Here is a 20608-nt window from a genome sequence, read left to right as displayed (position 1 = left end):
TTAAATGTCTCGCTTCCTCTCTATCCAAAACCATGCTAGAGAGAAGGGGAGATGATTAGCAGGGAATACGAGCACTCAGTTTGCAGCCATGGAGGGGTGACCTTACAGCTTAGTAGCATTAGACAGATAGAAGCGGCAGTATGTCCTCTGGGATGGAATGAAAACACAACACTGTGATATATCCATGGGCTGTACCTAGGGGCAGGAGTTAAGTCATTTTTCAACTTCATGACAGAATTCCTCCTTTTGCACGACACAGGCTCAGTTTGATATTGTGCAGAATAGAATAGAATTTAAATGGAAACATCCTCACAGGATAATGCACATTTAACATTCATGACAGTAGACAAATACTTCTGATGCAATTTATTAACTTATTTGTTTGTATAAATGTTGAAAAGAGGCCAAGCATTAATTATCTAAATAATGTATTGCTGGTGAGAAACATAGCGACTACCAGTGCACCACTGGTCCCCCATATCAGCACCCTATAAAACGCACTGGGTGCCTGGCAGAGGGTGTGGCACCCTGGACAGGAGGCTCAGCCCATGCCCTTGAGCGGCAGCAGTCTGTCACCTTGGCTGGGAAGCTCCTGCCAAGATCACAGGCTCTCTGTGACAGGCACTAGTCTGTCCTGCCAGCTCCAAACCAAAAGCCCCAAGAGCTGTACACAGAGGGGCTGTGTTAAGTGAATTATACCCATTAATAGTTTTTAACGGGTCAGGCCTTTCTCCAAGGGGCTCGTGCTTTTCCAGCTGGGTCACTGTTCTGCTCTGAGATGCTCGACACTGAAACCATTCAGCACCCTCCTATGCCATTATTAACGGAATGGATTTTTAAGATATATATTTTTGCACTTTGTTTGCTTGATTTAAAGCCAAGCCACAGCAGATTCAGAAGTGCCCACTTTGCGGAGACTTAAAGGCTCCACTCATTGTCTTTTGTTAAATCACACATAAACCATAGTTTCTCAGCCACATTATTTGGCAGGAAGTTGAGGACAGAGAGTAGAGAAGAGAAACAAGGAATTACAGCGACCATAACAAAATTGAAGTACCTCAAAATTTCAATGAAATTAAATCCTTGGTCAACCCAAAAGTGCTACCAGAGATCCTCATCCATCCATCTATCCATCCTGGCTAGGGTCATGGGGTGGAGCCTATCCCACGTTGCCTAGAGCACTATGCTAGGACATATCCTAGACAGGATCCCAGAATAACAAACATCTTACGAAAGGAAATTAGTCATCAGTCAATAAAAATTTGTAACAGTATGAAACATCCATGATGAAGCTTCCAATCTGCACAGCACTACAACAGACTGAAAGCTCAGCCTGTGGGAGAAATTCCTCAGTTCCCTACACCCAACCCAAGAAGGGAGGTCTGTTACAAACCCATAAAGTAATGTGGTCATTGGGGTCTACCTGCAGCCTTAACACCCAGCTCCTAAAACCCTAATCCTCTCAATAGTTGGCCTGCAAGGGTAGATGCACTATTGTTATTTAGTTTCCTGCCCCTGTCAAGCTCTGAGGGGAGATTTGTAAGTTATACTAAGCTCAGGTAATCTTCTATTTCCAAAACAGTGTGAGGTAGTTCTTTTGAGAAGGTGAGGCCATCTCATACCTGCAAAGTGACTAGGAGCAAACTACACAAAAAAGGCCTAAGTGTTAGAAGGGATTAGATGTCTGATGAACCGAAGACAAAGGGAAGAGGATTTACCACAAGCATGGTATCAGTCTCAGGAGCTTAAGGAGGTTCCTTTTTCCCGTAAGTAGTTAATTAATCTCATCAACCTGACTTCAGCAGGCATCAATTGATTTAACAAGGCACGGAACTTAGAATGAAACGGAGTGAGGTCACCTCTAATAATGGGAAGAACCACACATTTATCGAGCAGGACACAGTATGTGTATCAAATATGGGCTCGCAATGGAATAACATACACAAAACACCTACAACAGCAATGTAAAGTAGTCAATAGGAGGATTGTGTCAGAGCTAAAGGGAAGCATGTGAGTGCAAGAAACAATGGAATAATGTATAATACCCACAGGTGCCATTGTGTTCCTTGTCCAAACCTTAATGTCTTTCAATGCTTGACAGTATCAACATCATCATATACTGTTTGGGAAAAATACAATATACTACAGCATAATACACTGAACAGATCCATGCAATTCAGTAACAGGAGGCTAGAACAAGGATGAGGTTTTTTGCAGTTTATCAAATTTAAGACACAGAAGCACAGAAGTTGTTTTACCTTTAGCAGATGAATAGAGCAGATGAATACAGATGTTAGGTCAGCAAAAAGAGTTAGAAGGTCTGGTTGTATGGGCTGGTCTGTTGTGGGTGAGAACCAAACCAAATGTATTAAATTATAAGTACTTCGGGTTAATCAAGAGGGTCTGTCACTTGACTCCGCCCCAATGTCCATACCCTAGAAAACGGGGTACAATAATGCAAAGGTATGAACTGGAAGCAATTCTACATTGCTCAAAATATAAATAAAACTATTTTCTCATTAGTAACAAACATTCTTCAGCTTCTTTCAGCAATGATTATGGTAGACCAACTGCATGTAATAAAAGGAATATGTGCTTTTTGAGTTCTCTATAAAAATATCCCAATTTAAGGCAGAATGATCTTAGCTCAGAACCGGATTTTGGCCCTGCAACGTACTGGCATCCTCTCCACGGTGTCCCCTGCCTTGAACCTTGTGCTTCCAGGGAGAGTCTCCAGGTCAGATGGATGGATGGATTTTAGATTCCCTCAGTGAATTTTATTGTGGATCTTATTTTTAAAAACTATGCTCTGCTGCCACCCAATGAAAATTTTGGGAATTACAGTAACAGCACACCAAGATATCCCAAAAACAATAAATGTGATGAACCAACGAACAAAAGAGACGTTAGTTGCATTCTTGATTTAATCACACGAATACAAAATGTGTTCATTCTTCTACCTGAATTTCTTGCACCTTAACCTTTATGTGCATTTTGTAGAATGATAGGCTGTATATGATAAAATGACCAATGCTTTTTAAATTTCTTGTAAAAGCAGCAACCTTCATAGAAACTTTCCTGGTGACCATAACCTTTTGAAGAGAATGAGAATGTTTTTGAGGAACTAGATCCTGGCACCAGAATTCAGAGTAGTTGGGATTTTTTGATGAACTGTATGGAACTACATACAAGTAAGGTTATGATTTTCATCTCTATTATGGAATAAGACTCAACAAATATAACCCCTCAAACACTTGCAAACTTGAATTTTCCTGATTGTCCTCAATTTAGGAAACATTCTGCTTCCACTTATCTGGGCCTTCATAAGAACATAAGAAATTTACAAACGAGAGGAGGCCATTCAGCCCATCAAGCTCGTTTGAGAAGAATTAACTAATGGCTCAGAGTTGTTAAAATCTTATCTAGCTCTGATTTAAAGGAACCCAGGGTTTCAGCTTGCACTACACTAGCAGGAAGACTATTCCATACTCCAACTACACGCTGTGTAAAGAAGTGCTTCCTCAGATTCATTTCACAGTACTGTTTGGTTCATGTGCTTGGGATAAAGAGTACGACTCCTTGCTTTGGGCTGTTCATTTTTCCTTTTAACTGTGGGACATTTTTTTTCCTAACCGTACAATGTGTAGGTCACGCCATACCATTTCAAGTTTGTTATAAATCTTTAGAACAAGCTTCTCCAGAGACACCCATTACCCATCAACAGCCACTGTGTATCTGTACCTTCTATATCAGAGATCCTCTTGAGTACTCAACTGGTCTGCTCCTACAGACTGCCCGACTTTTACCTTTTCTGCCTAAACATCCACACCGTCTGAAATTCCTAAGACGCTCACCCTTTGCCATGCACAATACACGCTCGCTTCTCTTGGGCCCGGCGCTTGGTCCAGTTGGCACGTGAAGCTCCCTCCTCAGCTAGAGGCCTGCTGGGGCACATCTTGCAGAGCACAATGCTGTAGGCAAACAAGACGATGGCCCCAGGGCCTCTAAGGGCCTGCTTTCGGAATGGCTAGCTGGGTCACTGGAGTCCAAGTAAATCATTCCACCCACATGATGCTTTGCAGTCATAGCAGTGGTGTCCTATACTTCATTAGCTGTTTCTGTAAACTGGACAAATTCAGTTTTTCAAGTTGGCCTGTTTACCCACAGCAAGATGTAGCACTTTTAGGGTTCCATTATGCCACCCAGCTCAGAAGGCATGAAGCAGCTGACTGACAGATATCCCCAATTTGTCTGACAGTTTCCATCGGTAGGTGCATATTTCCAGAGAAGCAAACCATAATCAGAACCTGTATAAAGTAAAGTATCAGCCAAATTTGGGCAGGGAGTCTCTAATGATGGGTCAACATCAGCACATAATACATACACCAAGAACTGGCTGATTATATTTTAAAGCATTCAAATTATTTAAAGAAATACAATCAGCATTAATATTTAGTGCAAGGCTCTTCAAATGCAGCCCTTGATTCCAAATCCAGGTCTTGTTTTTAGTTCTACCAGGTAGTTAAATAATTACTGATTCTGATTGGCCCAAGGCTTCACACCTGGCCCACAGGTAAAGGCAGGTCGGGAAAATCAGTAGTGCTCGGACCTTGACAACCGTGATATGAATCGCCATCTTTTAGGGGCTCTCGTGGGTTTTACCCGCATTACTATGAAAAAATAAACCATAGACACAAAAAGGATTTTAGAGTTTTTTTTTTGTTACATTTTTAAACTAAAACAATGTACACAATTCAATGTACTGAACATATCAGGGCAAAAAAAATCATATAAAAACTGCATTATGTTAAAACAAATGCTATAGTGTTGCTGGAACCAAATGCTGGCACATTACACAAGATTCAGTGGTGAACAGAGTGGGCCTGGTACATTTGGCTACAGTATTATGACTATATTATAATATACAAGGAGTCTACTGTACAGAAAATACTTAAAATCTCTCTGAAATCCATCAGACAAAAGTAAACCCTCAAGGGGAAAAATAAAAGTGGAAAATGCTGTAGCCAGCTGTACTCACTGTCAGAAGCTGCCAAGGGGCTACACTCACCACTGGGTATGGGATGTAGATCCACATTTACTTGTGTCTGCAAGTGTGATTTGTTGAACACAGCCAAAAAATAGGGCTGCTTAACATGAACACATTCACCAACCACAAATGAAACCTTTCCCCTGCATGCTCAGTAACTGATCTCGGACCAGTGGGCAGTATCACTAGCTTGCCCAGTGTTGTTCATTCCCTGAAGGAGGATGTTGCTAAAGCCAACTGGGAATGATTTCAACTGAGACTCCCAGGTCAAGAAAAGTTACACAGAGCAGCCTGGAAAAAGGCAGCAGCTGATGGGTGATAGCGAAGACGGACGTCTGAAATCACATTCCAGGATGCTGTACAGGACGTTCTCACTCCAGCTCCTTGAAGCGGGCGAACATTGCTTTGCGCACCGCTTGCTTATACGTGGCATGGTTCCACACTACGGGCTCCTTCTTCTTCCTCTGCAAATAAAAAAAATTGGGAAGGAGATTTGAGTTCATAACTCAGCAGGGTGACTGGGTCTTAAAAATAAGGCGTTTATCTCGGCATTCTGACTTACCTCCATAGTCTCGGCACCCAGTCCAGGTCTCTCCCCAACCTTATGCATCTCTCTGAAAACATGAAGACCACAGAGGAGATACAAGTCAACAAGGATTCTTGTGTTTGTGTACACACACACACACACACACACACACACACACACACACACACACACACACACACACACACACACACACACACACACACACACATATATATATACATATAAATTAGGTTTATCCTTGGTTTCAAGCCATGTTTTTATCCCACTGGAATTAGTTTTGAAATCTCACTTCTCAATAGTATAGAAAACCCCTGAATCCTACCATTCATTACAGTCAGTTTCCATTATAAGCTACAGTTATGTGCTTAGAACAAAGAACCACCACACTTGAGATCATTGAGTTACAAACCTGGAACCACTTGACCATGTGTTCTGATACTTCTTTCTTTTGAATTCTGGAGAACCACTCAAGTCTCTTTCTCTAGTGTTCAGCTAGAAGAGGTCAGAGAATGTGTGTTAGAGCCATTTTCAAGTACTGAAGGGCATTATAAAATGAGTCCACAACAGTCCAACTCCATCAGTCTACAAAATGGAAATTTGTCTATACTATACAATGTATTGAGTGAATGCATCTTACTTGTTTCTCCTGGTTCTCCAGAGCTTCCAGCTCCTTCTTTGATCGTTTAATCTTCAGATGGATTTCCATGTTTTGCTAAAGCAAAAAAACCATACCAGCATGGGTTGAAATGCTCCACCTAGAATTTTTATTTGCCAATGTCTTGCTTTTGGGGACCTGAGGCCATTGTGGATATGCAGGATGTGATTCTTCCGGAAGAATCTTTAAATATTTAAATATTCAAAATAAAGGAGAGCGACTGTGTCCTTTAAAGTTGTCAAATTCCTCCTAAGTTCCTACAGATGCTCCTACTCCAGGCTAATCCAATATATCAATAAAGTGAAATGCAGAGATGTACATCTGTACCTTGTGCAGGTCAGAGAGCTGCTGGTGTCGCACCAACGCATCCTTGTTGGGGAACTGCCTCCGGCACAGCAGGCAGGCCATCTTCTTCCAGTCGGTCAACTTGTCCTCCTTCTCCTCTGGCTGGCTGGCTGCCGCCGTCCGTGCGGGCTCGTGTTTCTCCTCCTCTTCCTCATCACTGCCAGCTCCGTAGTCCGCCACCAGCAGCTCCAAAGAACCCATTGGCCGCTACAGGAAGAGCAAATGCACGTGATCCAAAGTAAGAAAATCGTTGGGGGTGACTGTAGGCGAGTACCTTCCCCACAACTGATTTTGAGCAATGTGCCTGTTCATTTAGAGCAGAATTTTACTTCAATATAAAAAATGAAAAATTGAAGAAATAGATGGGAAAATGACCTTCCTAGCCCATACTTACCTTGCCCTTCTCTTCTTTTTTTGGTGGAGCCAATGGTTTCTTGAATAGATCTTCTCCAGCTGTGCCCTAGAATGGATTTCACACAGACTTGAAACGGGCCAGAGATGTGAAAACGGGCCAGAGGGGCTGCACCAGGTTTCCTGAGAAGATGGGTCATCCTCACGTTCCTCACCTTCCTCTCAAAAATAGCGAAGGCAGCATCAGCAGCCTTGGAGGTCTTTCTATCCTCCACTCCACCCGGCGTCTTCAGAACTGGTGATGGCACACGGACACTCTCCTTTTGCCGGTTCTGGATCTTGGCCCAGCGCTCCATGTCTTTCATGATCTGAAAAACATAGACCATTATGTTCCACTTGTCCAGAACTTATAGACCTAAAGATCAAATAACATGAAAGAATGCAGTCAGCTCTTTAAAATTATTTGAAGCAACTTATTCAACATTTTCCTTTCATATCTATTTCATATGTGACTAATACAATATTCAGAAAAAAACTGAAAATATGCATTTCAGTAAATGCTGAAACTGTCATTGTGCCCTGACCACGCTGAACACTGCAGGTTGTGCATTCAGATGTTTACCTTGAATGCTGCCAAACTTCTGGGCTTATCTTCCTTTTCCTTCTTTTCAGCACGAGGTGCAGGTTCCTCTTCTTCCTTCCTCTCTGATGTTGCTTCGGCAGTCTTCCTCACCTCCTGCTGGGCATCCTGTACTTGGGGCTCGTGGACTGCTGCCACAGCAGTGCCAGTGTGGACCACTGTAGAGTTAGCTTGGACCACAGGAGCACTGGTGTGGACTACAGTGGCACTTGTCTGGACTACAGTGGAACTAGCCTGGACAACTGGAGCACCAGCCTGGACCACTGGTGGCTGTGTGTCTGTGGTATAACCCGGCACTGGGATGTATGCCTTGGTAACAGTGTCCCAGTACAGGTATTGCTGAGTTTGTGCATTGTAGAAATACTGTGGATGGACAGACGAGCACAGATTAGGAGGCTCACAGACGAAATACGTGATTCTCTCTTCAGAAACAAAACAAAACAGAAGTTCTCACCCTTGAGCTGGGGTCATAGTAAAGAGTAGTCTGTGGGTCATAGTAGAAGCCAGATGTGGCATCATATAGGTAAGACGACATGTCCGGAGCCTCTGCTGCTACATGAAAGAAACAACATATATTGAACCTAGAGATGCAGAAATCAAAACAGGAAGCAGAAGCAGGTTCATTATAAATGAATAAAAAGGCATTACTACTGATTAACACCCTGTTTCTCAGCTGCTGGGTAGAAGGACCATTTTCAGTGGATCTCTGGCTGGTTAAAAGAAATGTTTCAGAAGGACATGCATTTCTGACAAAGGCGTGAAGGCGTGGTGCTACAGTTACGATATTTCGTGCGAAATAAATCTGGTTCAAAATTTTTTAAATGTGGGTCATGACTTAATGACTAAGGGAAAATGTGCGCTCTGTTGGGAAATGAGGAAAGAGCCTGTGGTATCACAATGCCTCTTACCATAACTGTAGGCATCAGCACCCTCGGGCGCCACGGCAGCACCGGATGCCTGTGAATCAGCAGCCGGGAAGGAGCCGTCAGCTGCCGGGGGCTCAGCATAAGGTATCACCTGCAATTCATTTTGTAAATCAGTAACCCAACTCCTCTGAGTCCCTTAGTGGCGCTTGTTTTACGCGACCGTAACCTACGGAAGTGCGAATGCCTCACCTGCACCATGTTAGCACTCAAATGAGGGTCAGCGGCTACAGCATTATCTCCGCTTAGCTGCGATAAAGGCTCCCCTGGGGATTCATAATCACGGTTACTCTTTATCAGAAAGGACTCTTAAAAGTGGATGTCCTTCTGACTGTCGATAACCAGCCAGTCCAAAGGAGTTTTGGTGATCAAGCAGAATTCCTACCTTGAATGATGGCTGGACTCCCTAGGGGTACTTGAGCAGGCTGGGCATAGTACTGCTATTGGTAGAAAATAAAAACAATTCAACTCAGGCATGAGACATTTCTATTAAACGTCAAACTGGATATTTATGCAATTTAAAAGAAAGTACACATCAGACGCCATCCCCAAATGCAATGAATGCACATACCTCCATGACGTCTGAAGGGTACCCCAAAAGGGAGGTGCCAGATTTGTCAAACTCCCTCCTATAACTGAAATAAGAAATAGGGTAATTTCCACAGTGAAATTACAGTACTGCGCAAAACAGTCTTAGGCAGTTGAAGAAAACGCTGTTTAAAACTATGTTTGCCAGTGTGTCAGCTTAACCAATTCAAAATGTAACCTCAAGTTACCCAAGCATTTGAGGCAATAGTCCAACATACCAATATATTTTGAGTCAACCACTAAAGCCACCTAACATAGCAAATCAGTAACTCATTGAGTTATTTGTCTAGGTTTATTAAGTGATAGCTGAGATGTACCTCATCTAGCCATCCAACAAGATATCAGTAACTATTAGGAGAAAAATTCACGTTCATATTTATTATGTTACAGGTAATTTGTTTATGTTCTAGATAGATTTTTTTGGGCAAATCCAACAACCCAGATGAATTCTTTAACAGCTTAGATTTTTCCATATAATGTATAGAGAAAAAAATGGTAAAGGTATTTATACATAACACTGGTCACTACACAGTGTGAATTACAAAATTAGTTTATAGAAGTCTAAAGTGTACTTACTTCTGATTCTTTAAAGGCTTTGCAACCTCAACGTAAACTCGCACTCCATCAATAATAAGAGGGGGAGGTTTGGTCAGGATCTCCACCAGTCGAGTCACTTGCTAGTAGGAGCACATATTTAAGCCCAGTGAGTAGAGGTATGGGAACCACCATAAAGAACAGCCATCGCTTGAATGGGACTTTAAATGTTCATACCTCATTCGAGTCCATGTCTACAAAGCAGAAGCACTTAGTACCCAAGGGCTTTCCCTTGACCAGTCGTACATTCCTCTCATCCAGGTAGGCATAGGGGTCCAGGGCTTTCAGAATCGTTTCTACTGTGGTGGTGGGCTTCACATTCTTAATGATCATGGCTATAAACACACGAGAAACAGGCGGCATGACCTCTAACACTGGTTCCCCTCTGCATCAGTCTGAGCAGCTACTGCTCATCTGCACTCCCCTAGTCTTTTCCTGCTATAAAATTACCAACTTTATTCTTCATGCTTAGTTTTCAAAGAACACAACTGACCTTTCTGATGCTATATGCAATAAACAATTATACTGCGTCAGAATTAAATTTTACTGTGGGCCCGAGCTCCCGTACTCTTGCTTTCTTTAAAGATGGGGTCCATGGGATGAAGTGGAGGTCTCAGGTTCCGGGTGACCAGGGACTCTGCCTGCTTCTGCTGTTGCAGCTGCTGATCCACCTGCTGCTGCCAGGCCTCCGGGGTGAGGCTAGAGCTGCGCTGCCACTGGCCTGGAGCCATCGCGTCATTCCTCAGCTTGGGACCTTGGCCGTCTTCGCTGGCCATCTCTGGGGGCTCCATATTTATTGGAGGTGGTCCAGTAAGGGGAGGCTCCAGAGGCTGTGCATCCTTCTGCCGTGCAGGCTGTTGCATTATGGGTATACAAATAGCAGAAATTTTGCCAGCAATGTCAGTTAGGGACACTCAAGTAGGGGCATCAATTTCTTTGAAAATTCAGCACATAAAGTACTTGACCAAATAAGCACCAGACAGTCAATTTCAGATGTAATGCCACCCCAGTGGATCAAATTTTACACAAATTTAATAATAAGGTATTCGACTTACAGATGCCGCTACGCTGGTTCCCTCAGGCTGTATATATCTCATCAATGCTGTCTTAGTGCCAACCTTCAGGGCTCCCTGAAAAAGAACGAGACGGATTATGTCCACCCTTTGCTCTGGATGGCATGAAAGTCTCAATGACCTGAATGTCTGCATCCAGCACGTAGTATTTCGTGCTTGTTTTTTCAGCTGGGAAGTTTACGTTTTGTCAGGGGACAGGCATGAGTAAATGCTGGTCACTCATCAACCAAAAACCAGTGTTTTTTTGTTTGGTTGTGGTCATCATTTCGGCTTTGTTGCAACCCCAGAGTAAAAAGTATATAATATGAATTCCACAGAAGTTGCAACTGCAAGTTACTACACTTATGCCTATGCGTATGTTGAGGCCAGAAACGACTATTGACTGAAAGGAGTGATAAATGGGTCACCCTCTCTCACTGCTGTATATTCCTTTAGCTGAGTGCGATAAAAACATAAAGGCTATTAGCACAACACATGTTCAGGCATGTGAGCTGGATCCTGTTTCAGAGAAATCAAAAGTTGATATTATGAGATGTATGCCTACGCATGCAAGCCCCCTGCCCCCCGGAGAGCAGTTCAGTGTGATAAGGTAGCAAGTCCGGAACAGCCCAGTTGCAAATCATTTTAAACAGGATGAACAGAACAAACGTGTTCTGAAATACCGAAGTCAAACCATATTTCTCCAATTGCTTTACGTAGAACACAGCAAATTTCAACCATTGAGACTTCCTAAAAGTGGGCTTTCATTCATTATTTGCCATGGGGTACTCCAAAAATCAATGAAGACCCCTGGACCATGCAGTTACCAAAGTTACTTCACCCATGAATTTTACCTGAGCTGCCATGAACAAAGTTTTTAAGGCTGTAATGCCAGTGTCGAAAATTAACAGTATGACGGTCAAGACAAAACCAGGGAAAAATCAAATTCATTAGCCTAATAGCGCTATACCAATCCTGGATGCCACCATATAAAGGTTCAGACCTGTGGCAGGGAGGTTAGAGTCACATGTACCGTACAAGAGAGGACCCCCCCCCCTCTAGGTTAGGGCACAAAGCTTTGTTTTCAGAAGAACTGTCATAAACCCCACCCACCCCGGTGCCAATACATCAGCAAGATCCTTGTCAAACAGCAGCTCTGACAACCAACCTGTGGTAGCAAGACATCCATGTTTAGTTTACGTTCAGGGAAAGTAAATTTCTGCGGCACATATTTTCACTCGGGATGAGCAGATCAGACACACCACCTCTAAACTGGAATTGTACACCAATGCGTCAAAGGGAAATACGGAGAAAAAAAAAATGTATTGGGGTCCCCACAAGGATTTAACTGGAAAATGATACCCAAATATATATTAAAAAAACAAAAAAACAAAACAAAACCCAGAAGTTACCGTGGAGGACATCCCAGTGCCTCACAGGACAGAAGAAAACAGATCAAAGGAGAAAAGTCCAAGAAATCAGAGGCAGAACTGGAAAGATGAATACCTAACCCGAACCAAAAATAAGAATGTAAAATGTACTGATGAGCTGAAACTGCAAAACTGAAGTCCTTCCAAAACCCTCTGAAGAAGGTAAAAAGCCTGTCTATTTGAAACAGTCAATGTGACCAAGGAAGAATAAAAGTCATGGTTCGGGTGTCAAGAGGACAACACAAAGGGTGATGCTGCCAGAGAGCTACAAGTGACAATGCACAAAGGCTTGAAAGAAATCCTGGAGGAATGTCACCAAAGCAGCAGATACAACCATAGATGTTTGGGTGAAAAATCTGACACTTGAAGGACGTGTAAAAGAAAGGCACCAGGGATGTTTCAAGTTTTCATAAGAAAGCGACAGTATTTGGCTTGTCCTGTACAAATGGTGATTGGAAAGATTTGATAGCAGAAACAATCCACCGGTTTTCACAAAGTGCTGGGAAACAATCCAAACACCAACTTGAATGAAACAGAAGCCAAGCAAGACACTCTGTGCGTGTCACACAATTTTCTTAGGATGCAGAGTGCAATTTATATAATGATTCCTATAACTCGTATATTCATGTAGACATCTGACATCAGCAAAAGATTTACCCAGATTCAAATGTGCAAGCAAATGGCACAATGCTGCGAAGACAACCAGTGCTACCAGGACACAGAGCGACCGACAACTCTGTCATGATCATGACCTGATACAGTGTCCGTCTTTACCAACGCAGCATCTTTCAATACCTCAACTCACAAATATTGGTGTTTAAATGTAACTTAGTATCCATCAATACTGCCAGATGTTTCTTCTTTTAAATACACAATGATGAGACAACCAGCTTAATTCCACAAAAGCATAAATTTGTCATCCAAAACACAACAGAATTTACACGTCCAGAGTTGTATATTCATACTGGTTTTAAAAAAAAAATAAATAAATAAAATCACTGACAATGCCCACGTGATAACAATGGAATGGATAGACAAGCCAGGAGCGTGAAAATTTCAGCAAGTGATACAAGAGTTTCCATCACTCCGTTTCTTAGCGACCCAAACCATACCACATATCACAATTATGCAAAACACTAAAACATGTTCTGATTCTCAGTGCACTGTATAAATATCTGCAGTTTGCACCCTATGACCATCAACTCCCTTCAAAAAAGTTTCTCATAAAGAAGCATCCATCACTTGTTCCATGGAATACGATATAACTTAACCATGGCAACAATAATAATAAATAAAAAAAAAAAAGAAACTTGCAGCTTATAGCTCTAAGGACTTATAGCAACCTGCTTAAACGCCTATCTTCATCAAAGAAGAACTTTGTCAAAAACTGCCACCAAATACTTCCACCATTCCATTTCCCCTCCTGCATCTAACTACTCCTCTTGGCAGAAACTGAGAACCTCAACACCGAGTACCATTCTGCAAATCAACCCGTATAGCTTTTGTCTCGTATATATATCAGCCCATCACAAGCTCCAGCAGTACTTTTGCTCTCCCCAACCACCCCCAGCCAAGCCAGCTCCCTTACATGGACAGGACCAAACACCCCCATCCCACCCACCGCCCTTCCAACCCTCAACCCCACACGCCACTCCCAGCCCAGGCCTTTCGTCCTGCCCGGTGAGACAGCAGTTGTAGAGCGACGAGGAAGGGCCACCTGGTTGGACTCCATGAAGTGGACTGCATCCTCGAGGTTTAAAAACTCCACATAGGCCGTATCGTAGCTGTAACCTGGGGACAGCATTTAAAATAGATGGATCTGTGTTAGTCAATTCCGGTCAGGATAACACTTTTCAAGCAAAATAAATAAAAATACAGTACATGTGAAAAGTATCTTATAGATGAGAATCAATGCAAATAAGGTGCGTTAAACGTCTGGGGAACAGTAGCTAGGTTTGACTGACAGGTAGCAGGAAAAAAAAAAAAAAAAGTAAAAAATTATAATCCTCCTTAAGATAAATCCATCTACTTCATTTCCCTGGACCTGTCAGAAAGGAAAACATTTTCCTCCTCTCTGAAAAGAACGAATAAAAACAAATGATCAAACTCTGCATAGTCTTAAAAATACAAACTAACCAGGGAAATCTTTTATGATATACTATAACCTACTAATGACAGCTTTTTAGATGCTATACCTCTTTCATTAAAAGGTGCCAAAAACAAAAAGCACACACGGTGTCAAGAAGTACACGCGATACCGACACTGTATACCTGTCAAACCATGATCCTAATACCCAACACAAAGGCTACTGAACAAATACCTTAATGCACCTAACATTTTTCAAATACTCAAGCATATTAAAAAAAAAAAAAAAAAAAAAAAAAAAGATGAAAAAAAAATCTAATACTGGAATCTTTAGAATATCACCCCTTTTTAGCAGGGGCAAAGGCCCAATGCCCAGAAGCTACATGTGTTTTGCATATTATGACTCCATATTGCATAATTCTCTCACAACAACAAAAACACAAAATGAAACGACATAGATTCATAGTTCCTCCTCATGTCAATCACTCATTAGCCAAGTCATGTTTAAAGAATTTATTCCCTTACATGGAAAATTTTAATTAGTATATCAGATGCACAATTTAATAGAAGTTGCTATTCTGCGGCTTGAAATACAGAAAAAAAGTTCACAAGTTGAAACAAATATGACAGCTGAATCATTTTTGACAAATATGCAAGACCAACAGCATAAAACTTATGCGCCATTTATGTACTCAGTAGTCTTGTTTGGTGCGTAGGGTGATTAGAGGTTTAAAACACACAAAATGTATCCGAATCCTTCTCCCCTTCCAACTTATGGTAAGTGAGGTATGAGGACACACATCTAGGCTTCCTGTAGCCACTTCTAGCAAAGCATGATGCACATGGGTTCAAGAATTGTACCCAAGAGAAGCAGTCTACACGAAACACAGTTGATTACAGAAGATGTTTGCAAACGATAAATCAAATTCGGTTGCACCATATTCCTTTAATATCAACTATCAATGATTAAAACCTCTGAACCAGCATGATGCTTCCACCTTCTGATTTAAAGCTTGACAGATTTGCAGTATTACTTCAGATCAGTGACGACTGAACGAGACTAAACCGATGCTAAAGACAGAAGATACTTCCCTCAAATATTTAAAGAAGATGATTAACACGGTTGGGCTATGAAGGACCAGGAGTACTCAACCAATATGAAGGAAAGTTGAACCGAACAACGAACCAGTCAGCGCCAAAACCATTAGCTCAAATACAGTTTTGACATATCTGACAAAAGCACACTTTATAAAGTATAGCTGGCTCAAACTTTATTTAGGCAAAGGTTAGAGGAAATTTGGCACACATTTCAAAGGAAACAGACTGAAGAGGAAAGTGATTCAAGAGCATCACAATAGAAACCGTTGATAATGGGAAAGCATTGCATCCGACCATTGCTCACAAAGAATGTTTGAGGATGAAAGGCAACAAGAAACTTTTGCCATAAAACACCTTTTCTGATGAAGCTCCCAACTCAGAACGTCAGAAAAGATAGCATAACTAGCAACTATTAAGACGTAACCCGTTGCTAATGTCTTATTTTCATGAATCGTTCACAAAAGTGAACAAATGTATATCTCCTCCAGATTCAGAGAAGGAAGTGCGCTCATAATTTTTCAAATAAAAAAAACAAACACAATTCACAGATCGCGCCCATAAACCCTCTTTTCGTATCGCGTCCCTTAAATCACAGGCCTCTTCATTAGCAATGTTATCTCACCTGGCACAACATTCTTTATTTTCATGCCTTGCATGGGGACACCATCACGGACTGCAAATGCACCAAGGATCTAGAAAGAAAACAAAAGCAGAGATTGTCTGTCTCTTCCGGTTCAGAAGAATTACATCCTGACACATTATAACATTTATGTTTTATATTGTCAAGTTCCAGTATTTACTGGGAATTGATACTGTTTTTTTTGTTAATATAAGAGTTACACAAGTTTTACAAGATGGGACAGCGGATAGCAGCTGTGGTGTATCGCTCCTGTTCATTTGTGGTTATTTCTGCGATTTGTGGTGATTGGAAAAGGATTACAAAGGAGCAGCTCATTAACATCAGGCTTTCCAACACCCTACATATTACTATCCTTATCCAATTTACCTTAGTTTTTTTGTTTTAGCTTTGTTTAGCTTAAGTTCTTTTTTAGTTCAGTGTGTACTATGAGCAATACACCACGTCAAATTCTTTGTACGCATGCTTTCTTGACTAATAAAACTGACTGTCATTATTGGACATTAAAAACCCATCCAGACACAGTACAGCTAAAATGCAGAAAAAGCACCATAACACTAAGAGCAAAAATAATAGATTTTAATGGTCAGGTTACACAACTTATCCCTTTTTATTTTGGGGGGATGCAGATGCATACCTGCTCCATTGTTGCCGTTTTAGGAATTCCTGTTATGGAGATGGTATTGGATACCTTCTCTTGTACTGATGCATTTCTGTAATCTTGATCCTTTAATAGAGAGATCAAGATGGTGACAAAAAAACAGTATGTCAGAAAAAGAAATTAATACACTGTTATACAGAACATTTTTTTGTTTTGTTTTTATATGCCATTTCATTTTCTGGAGTTTCAGTAACAATTTGTAAAATGTTATAAGAACAACAGTAATTTACCTGAGACACAGAGTCACTGAATCCTTGAGGTGGGAGCGATTTGGGTTCTACTGGAGTGTTTTCTGTTCCTTGGTCTTCCCCGAGCTCATACTCGTATGTGTGACCAGAACCTGTTCTATAATCAATGTCCCTATAGTCCTGGTCTCTGCCATTGTCCGCAAATTCTTTCTGCCCTCCAGACAGGTTCCCTCTCTCAGGTCCCTGATTAGGAGTCAGGTCCTTTGGCCCATCAAAGGAAGCACAATTATCTGGCCCATGAGGGTCAAGGTGTTTTCCTTGTGTGTCCATTCCTCTAAGATATGGAGGCCTGCCTCTTATTGACTGGTCCTGCTCCCTGGGCCAGACCTTATTATCATTATCTCTGCTTGAAACATTTAGGGGTGGCGTGTCAAAGTGATGCCGTGGGGGGTCCTGGAGGCCTTTCCGGCTATATGGGGCCAAGTCGCGACCAGGAAAGTGATGTTCCGGGGGTGCATTCTTTTCCCAATTCTGTGAATCTAAACCCTCTCTTCCAGGAGGACGGAAGCCATAAGATTTTTCACCATCAGCAGGGAAATCCACAGGTGGCCTTTCTCCTCCAGGGAATTTTGGGGGATCTGCAGGACCACCCTCTCTGCCCCTGGGTGGAGGAAGCCTCTCTCTGACTTTTGGAAAAGGTGGACCTCCCTTCATATGTGGCACAAAAGAACCTCTTTCCCTCATGTCTCGGCCATGCCACTCCTCCGGAGAGGGTTCACCTTCTCCTCCCCGTAACCCCACTGCGGCTTCTCTCTGCTCCGGAAACTGTTGTTCTCTGAAATTCCCCTCTCCTCCGCGAAACTTGGATCTGTTTAGGCCACCAAAGTCAGGGGGCATCTCAGTCCTTCCTCGAACATCCATAGGTGCCCCATCATTCTCTCCAAACCTCTGAGGGGATCTGTCCCTAAACTCAGCTGGAGGCCGCATGCGGTTCCTGAAGTCCATGTCAGATTCAAATCTTGTCCTAGGATTTAATGGAGGAGCATTTCTCCTCTCAAAGTCCATCATGTCCCTCTCTCTTGGTTGCACATCCATGTTAAATCCATCCTTCATAACCATGCGAGGCCTATCCCTCTCATGAGCATCCCTAAAACCCTCATCTCTTCCTCCAATGTTCATGGGGTGTCGCCTCCTGGAATCCATTGGAGGTTCACTGAATCCTGGCATATCACTGCGGAATCTGTCTCTATCTACAAATGGTCCACCCCCTTCTCTCATGCCCCTGGGTTTCATGTCCCTTCCACCCATGTCTAAGGGGTGTCGGACTGGACCCATAAAATTTGGAGGGCCTTGTAGTTTGTTTCTCATTTCCATTTCATATTGCTTTCTCATACCCATATCACCTTCTTCTCCTGGTCTGAAGAATTCCCTGTGTGGATCTCTTCCCCGAATGTCTGATGGTTCCATTTCTCGAGGTCTCATTTCAGATGGACGATCAAATCGCCTCATATCTATAGGTGGTCGGTCAGGTGGCCTGTGGCCCATGGGCATCGACTCTCTCCCTCGAAATTCTGGACATTCTCTGCGGTTAAACATTTCCCCACGAGGATCCCCACTGCAAATATATATATATATATATGTATATATAATTAATAATAATCTTTACAGTTTTACTCAATGCAATTTCATGCATTATAAATAGCCCGGAAATGTCAATATTTTTACATTAATATATTTTTCAGCTTCTTACCGTAAGGGCGGTCCTCCTCGTGGACCTGGTCGAGCACCATCCCACATGACTGAGTAATATCGGCTTGCAGCTCAAAAACACCTATATGATAATGTATCTAAAAAAAAAAAAGTAATTTAATTAAATTTACAGATCCAGTACTGAACATTTTAAAACGTCGATTCAATGTTAATAGTATAACGGCACGCTTCGCTTACTGGGGTTCCTGCTCGACATTTTAATAATAGACGTGCATCTGAATTTTCATTGACTGGGTTAGTAAGATACTTACATCCGAGTTGAATTATCATGCAGTTATCTGACTAAGCAGGCAATTTAACACAATCGAAGCGGATACCTGGCGAATCTATTTCCACTATCTCTTCAAAATGGTGGTGGGTATTTTTACAAGGTCCGACAAATTGCTAGCTGTATCTAAAATATACAAATCGGCGCTAATTCTGAGATAGTGTCTTACCCCTTAAATGTGGACTAAGATAAATATTTAGCCAGACATTATCCTAACCGTAAACCGTGTTTTCATAAGTTACTAACATTAACAATATTACAGATGAACTATTAGCTATCAGGATACTACAAGCTAGCCCAGACGTCGTCGCACTGCATTAGTACCTATACCTAGCGACATCCTCTCAATTGAATGCTTGCACTGAAATAAAAGCTTTTTATTTTATATTCTAAAGACTTTTTGATGAACAAAAAATATATATGATGGACGCACCGTTTTCTTTCTTCTACCACCAACCTACTGCTGTTAGAAAAATGAAAGATGAAGTCCGGAAGTGTGTCCTCTGCAGTCGCAGATCGCTGATGGATGTTGTAGTACTAGAAGGACTTAGCTAATGACAATTTTATTTCATCTTTGTATCTCGTGCTACTAAAACTACTGGAATGTGATGTTTATTCTTTTAATATATCCTTCGAAAGATCAACCGTTGTTTTCGGACACATTTACCATAAACAAACACAACCGACTGGCAGCAAACGTATACAAACGCTACAGCAAGCCACTGACAAAGCAAGAAACAGGAAGTTCTGGGGTGTCTTCCTAGCCCCCACCGCAACTGCTACTGCACTACGCTGAGCGTAAGCAACGCACAAACCACCGAGCCCGAACTGTGTGACCTACAGCGGAAATTACATCAATAGGTCAAGTAGAGGCGGCAGCGGCTTCAGAAGCAAACGAGCAACAATTAAAAAAAAAAGAGCGGATGGAAAGAGGGTAAAGATGCGTTATTATATTATACTGACACCTAGCGTGGTGGTTTGGAAATTTATTTGCCTACAGTCAGGTTTATTATTAGAGGTGTATATTGTCTTATTTTCCATATGCACTTATCCAGTCAGGACACACAAAGCAGAGTGAGTGACTCCTTTGATAGGATTCCAATTGATGTGTGGTTATATGACATGATTTAAATTTATGAATCTGCAGGACAGTAGCTATCGACATTCTGGGGCTCCTTGAAAAAATATCACCTTGGGGCCCTCAACCTCCTTACATCCATCCATCCATCCATCCATCCATCCATCCATCCATCCATCCATCCATTTTCCAAACCGCTTATCCTACTGGGTCACGGGGGGTCCGGAACCTATCCTGGAAGCAATGGGCACGAGGCAGGGAACCCCCCTTACATTACATAATTTTGTAATTTTACACATTCTAGCACCCCTGTAAAGTGCTGGGCCTCCTGAATCTGTCAGGGTCTCCGATGCCCCTGTATATCTGTGCTCACATCGCGATTTGGTTCAGTGTAGATTACCAACTGAAAACAATTGGCTTAACACAGTTTATGTTACAGCAACATTGTACATATAACATTTATGTTCTGCATTGTTAGTTTGTAGTTGATACAAAGAATAGTCAGCCCCTTTAGACATATACAAGCTACACAGCTGCAAACAGAAAAATTATCATAATATTTAGAACAAAATAAAATGAAAACAACAGAAATGTAAGACAAGAGATTTTTATATTAATATTCTAACTTGTAACCCTACTGTTATTACACA

The 20608-nt window shown here is 41.9% G+C and overlaps 1 protein-coding gene across 3 annotated transcripts; it reads right to left on the bottom strand.

The window, feature by feature from the left end:
* Window positions 1-4700: 4700 nt before the first annotated feature.
* On the bottom strand, window positions 4701-19702 carry LOC125744659 (RNA-binding protein 6). Of its 3 annotated transcripts, none has more exons than XM_049016705.1 (23): window positions 19314-19702; window positions 18593-18689; window positions 16885-18457; window positions 16631-16720; window positions 15979-16048; window positions 13890-13963; window positions 10746-10820; window positions 10259-10544; window positions 9868-10025; window positions 9673-9773; window positions 9080-9143; window positions 8894-8948; window positions 8701-8774; window positions 8494-8602; window positions 8040-8134; window positions 7568-7948; window positions 7161-7313; window positions 6989-7054; window positions 6577-6801; window positions 6232-6306; window positions 6004-6086; window positions 5610-5661; window positions 4701-5511 (listed from the first exon to the last, which is right to left on the bottom strand). In XM_049016705.1, the coding sequence occupies exons 2-23, from the start codon at window positions 18637-18639 to the stop codon at window positions 5419-5421; spliced, it is 3999 nt and encodes a 1332-aa protein (XP_048872662.1). In that variant the 5' UTR covers window positions 18640-18689; window positions 19314-19702; the 3' UTR covers window positions 4701-5418. The 3 variants fall into 3 exon arrangements, with proteins under 3 accessions (XP_048872662.1, XP_048872660.1, XP_048872661.1); XM_049016703.1 differs by having other exon boundaries at window positions 8040-8137; window positions 19314-19701; XM_049016704.1 differs by lacking the exon at window positions 19314-19702 and adding an exon at window positions 18930-19278 and having other exon boundaries at window positions 8040-8137.
* Between the last annotated feature and the right edge of the window lie 906 nt (window positions 19703-20608).

Source organism: Brienomyrus brachyistius, chromosome 6 (genome assembly GCF_023856365.1).
Source record: "Brienomyrus brachyistius isolate T26 chromosome 6, BBRACH_0.4, whole genome shotgun sequence".
NCBI classification, from domain to species: Eukaryota; Metazoa; Chordata; class Actinopteri; order Osteoglossiformes; family Mormyridae; genus Brienomyrus; species Brienomyrus brachyistius.
This window is presented reverse-complemented; position numbering and strand designations above follow the sequence as displayed.

Excerpts from the sequence above, each read along its gene's own strand:
- LOC125744659 (XM_049016703.1), bottom strand. The coding sequence starts at position 18,639 with ATGTGGGATGGTGCTCGACCAGGTCCACGAGGAGGACCGCCCTTACG. Across the intron at positions 9,144-9,672 it reads AAGCCTTTAAAGAATCAGAA|TTATAGGAGGGAGTTTGACA; the intron begins GTAAGTACACTT and ends TTCTTATTTCAG. Across the intron at positions 6,307-6,576 it reads AGCTCTCTGACCTGCACAAG|CAAAACATGGAAATCCATCT; the intron begins GTACAGATGTAC and ends TTTTTGCTTTAG.